Source organism: Emiliania huxleyi (genome assembly GCF_000372725.1).
Source record: "Emiliania huxleyi CCMP1516 chromosome Unknown EMIHUscaffold_162, whole genome shotgun sequence".
Classification (NCBI taxonomy): Eukaryota; Haptophyta; order Isochrysidales; family Noelaerhabdaceae; genus Emiliania; species Emiliania huxleyi.
In genome coordinates this window covers 228,349-230,836 of record NW_005200960.1, presented here as the reverse complement: position 1 = coordinate 230,836, position 2,488 = coordinate 228,349, and the positions used below count along the sequence as shown (strand labels likewise).

The window sequence follows — 2,488 nt, the reverse complement described above, 5'->3', positions numbered from 1 at the left end:
CTGCTTCGGGCGCAGCGCCAGCTCTTTGGCGAGGACGCGCGGGCGCGCGCCGCGGCGATCACAGAGACGCGCGAGCAGTTTGCTCTCAACGCGGACGTGCGGGAGAGCGAGGTCGCCAGCAAGGTGCAGGACGCGAGGGACGCGGCCGCCTTCCTGCGGCATAACGTGGCGCAGACGGTGCGCGACGACGACTCTGGCAACTTTGGTGCGTGACCCACTGCGATTCGCCACTGCTGACACCGCCGCCGCCCGCCCATCCACGCCCCGCTCCCCGCTCGCCTCGCAGTGCTAACGCCGCAGCCGGAGCACATCTCTCGAAGCCAGACGCCGGAGCCGCTGCCGGACGGCCTCGAGGGCACGCCACACTCCGAGGACGTCCCTGCCGCCGCCGACCCGAGGGCCTCGCGATGACCGTCGTAGCGCGGCCCCCTTTTCGCGCAGCCTCGCTTCAACCGCCGATCGCTCACCCGCACTCCTTTCGGCGCCGTCCCTGTCTCCCAGCCACAAGCCGAGCTAAGCTTGTTCTGCCCTGGCGGTTTGGGGATCGCAGGAAGCACCACTCAGAACGGTCGCCAGAAGGCCCCTGTGATGACTACAGATGCAGTACGCATCGATCGCCTTGTTAAAGGAAAGAAATGTGGCGACCGAATGGAGCGCCCCCGCCTCTCAAGGGCCCGAACCCCGCGTGTGTGGCGTTACTCACTTTGGCGTAACTCACCTTTTCGTCGCCAACGCTATTCGTCGCCAACGAGGCGTCCAGCAGCTTGCGTCACGATGCCTGCCCGCTGGCTGCTGCTATTTACCGCTGTCGCTGCCGCTGACGAGGCAGCCGACCGCGAGCGCTGGCCGCTGATCTACGCGGCGGGCGAGGGCGACGCGGCACGGGTCCACGAGCTGCTGGACGCAGGGCACGGCACGAGCGAGCGGAGTGCGGACGGCGAGACTGCGCTGCACGTCGCCGGCATCAAGGGTGACGAGGCCACGGTGCGCGCGCTCATCAACGGTGGCGCCGACGTGAATGCGAGGACGCCTCGCGGCTCCACGCTGCAGATGACGCCCCTCCACTGGGCGGTTTACCATGGACACGCGGCGATGGTGGAGCTGCTGCTCGAAGCCGGCGCCGACCCAACGATCCTCAACGAGCGCGGCTCATCGGCGATGGACGCTGCCGCCGAGATCGGCCAAGATTCGCTGCGCGAGCGGATGGCTGCGGCTGCGGCTAAGTTGCCCTACAAGCCTTGTCGCGGCAAGAGCGAGGGCGACTCTTGCTCGCTGTGCGCGCCTGCAGACGAGGACTGCTTTGAGACCATGGAGCTAAAAGCGTGCAGCGCCGACGGAAAGTGCCACTCCGCGGCCAGCGGGGGAGAGGTGGATGATATGCCGATGTGAAGGAGGTACCGCACACCGATGAGCCGAACGCCGCGTCTTCTAATAATATGGTATATGCAGGGACTGAGTCACTGAGATGGTCTGGTAGAAGGTAGTCGCGCGCCGTTATTCCTCCTGTAGATTTGGAGGTCTATTTTGTTTCAAAAACGAGAGTAGAGAGAGGAAGTCCAGAGTCCTGCAGAGAGACTCGCAGAGTCCAGACGGTGTGAAGCTGAAGGCTGAAGCGACCGCCCGCGCACGCCGGACAAAAACGCCGCGTACGACGAAAGAAACGCCAATCACGAATCAGAGCCGTAGAGTGCCGCACGGGCGCTAGGCTAGACCTACTTTACAGACCTAAGGGCGGGAGAGACAAACCGAGCTCACTCGCACGCGAGCTCCGCGCCCTCGGCGTCAAAGTAGGCGTATCGCTTGGCGATGTCCTCGTTGACGACCCACGTGCATTGGAAGCCGCGGCGGAAGGTGACCCAGTCCCCCTTTGCAATCTCGACCGGCGGCCCGCCACCCTCTGGCCAAAGCGTCGCGCGGCCGGCGGTGACGAGGCACCGCTCCTCAGCGGCCGCCTCACGGCCGGGGGCGTCCCACCACCTGCTCTCGCGAAACTGGCCGGCTGGCGTCTCGGGCGAGTAGGCGGCGCACCTCCACTCGCCCCAGCTCGCGCGCGCGCGCTCCTCGAGAGCGGCCGCCGCGTCGGGCCCGCCTGGCGGCGGCGCTGTCGAGAGGAGGCTACGCATGCGCTGCGACGCGTCGTGCGCGCGGCCAACCGCCTGCGCGGCCGCCAAACCGGAGAGGGCAGCCTCCTCGACCTTCGCCTCCTTGGCCGCCCAGTCGCCGCACGCGAAGAGGCCGTACTCCTCCCAGCTGGCGCACGGCGGCTCCAGCCCGAGCGGCGCGCGCGTGATCCCCGCCTGCCAACGCTGCGCGTGGACGTACGCCACGGGCGGCAGCGGCGCGTGCAGCGCGCCGCGCAGCGCCTCGAGCAGCTGGGCAGCCACGCGCTGCAGCTGCGCCTCAGTCGGCCGTGAGCCGCCCTGCGCCCTCGGCGCCGCAGCCTCTGCGCCCGCCTGCGCCTCTGCAGCCTCCGCCGCCGCCTGCTCCT

General features: G+C 68.1%; 2 protein-coding genes across 2 annotated transcripts; one reads left to right on the top strand and one right to left on the bottom strand.

Annotated features, from left to right (window-relative positions):
* Nucleotides 1-774: 774 nt before the first annotated feature.
* On the top strand, nucleotides 775-1,389 carry EMIHUDRAFT_230295 (hypothetical protein; the record flags this gene model as incomplete). Its single annotated transcript, XM_005785272.1, has 2 exons — nucleotides 775-1,014; nucleotides 1,177-1,389. The coding sequence occupies 2 exons, from the start codon at nucleotides 775-777 to the stop codon at nucleotides 1,387-1,389; spliced, it is 453 nt and encodes a 150-aa protein (XP_005785329.1).
* A 105-nt stretch (nucleotides 1,390-1,494) lies between these two features.
* On the bottom strand, nucleotides 1,495-2,399 carry EMIHUDRAFT_230294 (hypothetical protein; the record flags this gene model as incomplete). Its single annotated transcript, XM_005785271.1, has 3 exons — nucleotides 1,495-1,564; nucleotides 1,756-1,991; nucleotides 2,154-2,399. Coding segments are annotated over 3 exons (552 nt in total), but the record flags the coding sequence as incomplete, so codon positions are not given.
* Nucleotides 2,400-2,488: the final 89 nt, after the last annotated feature.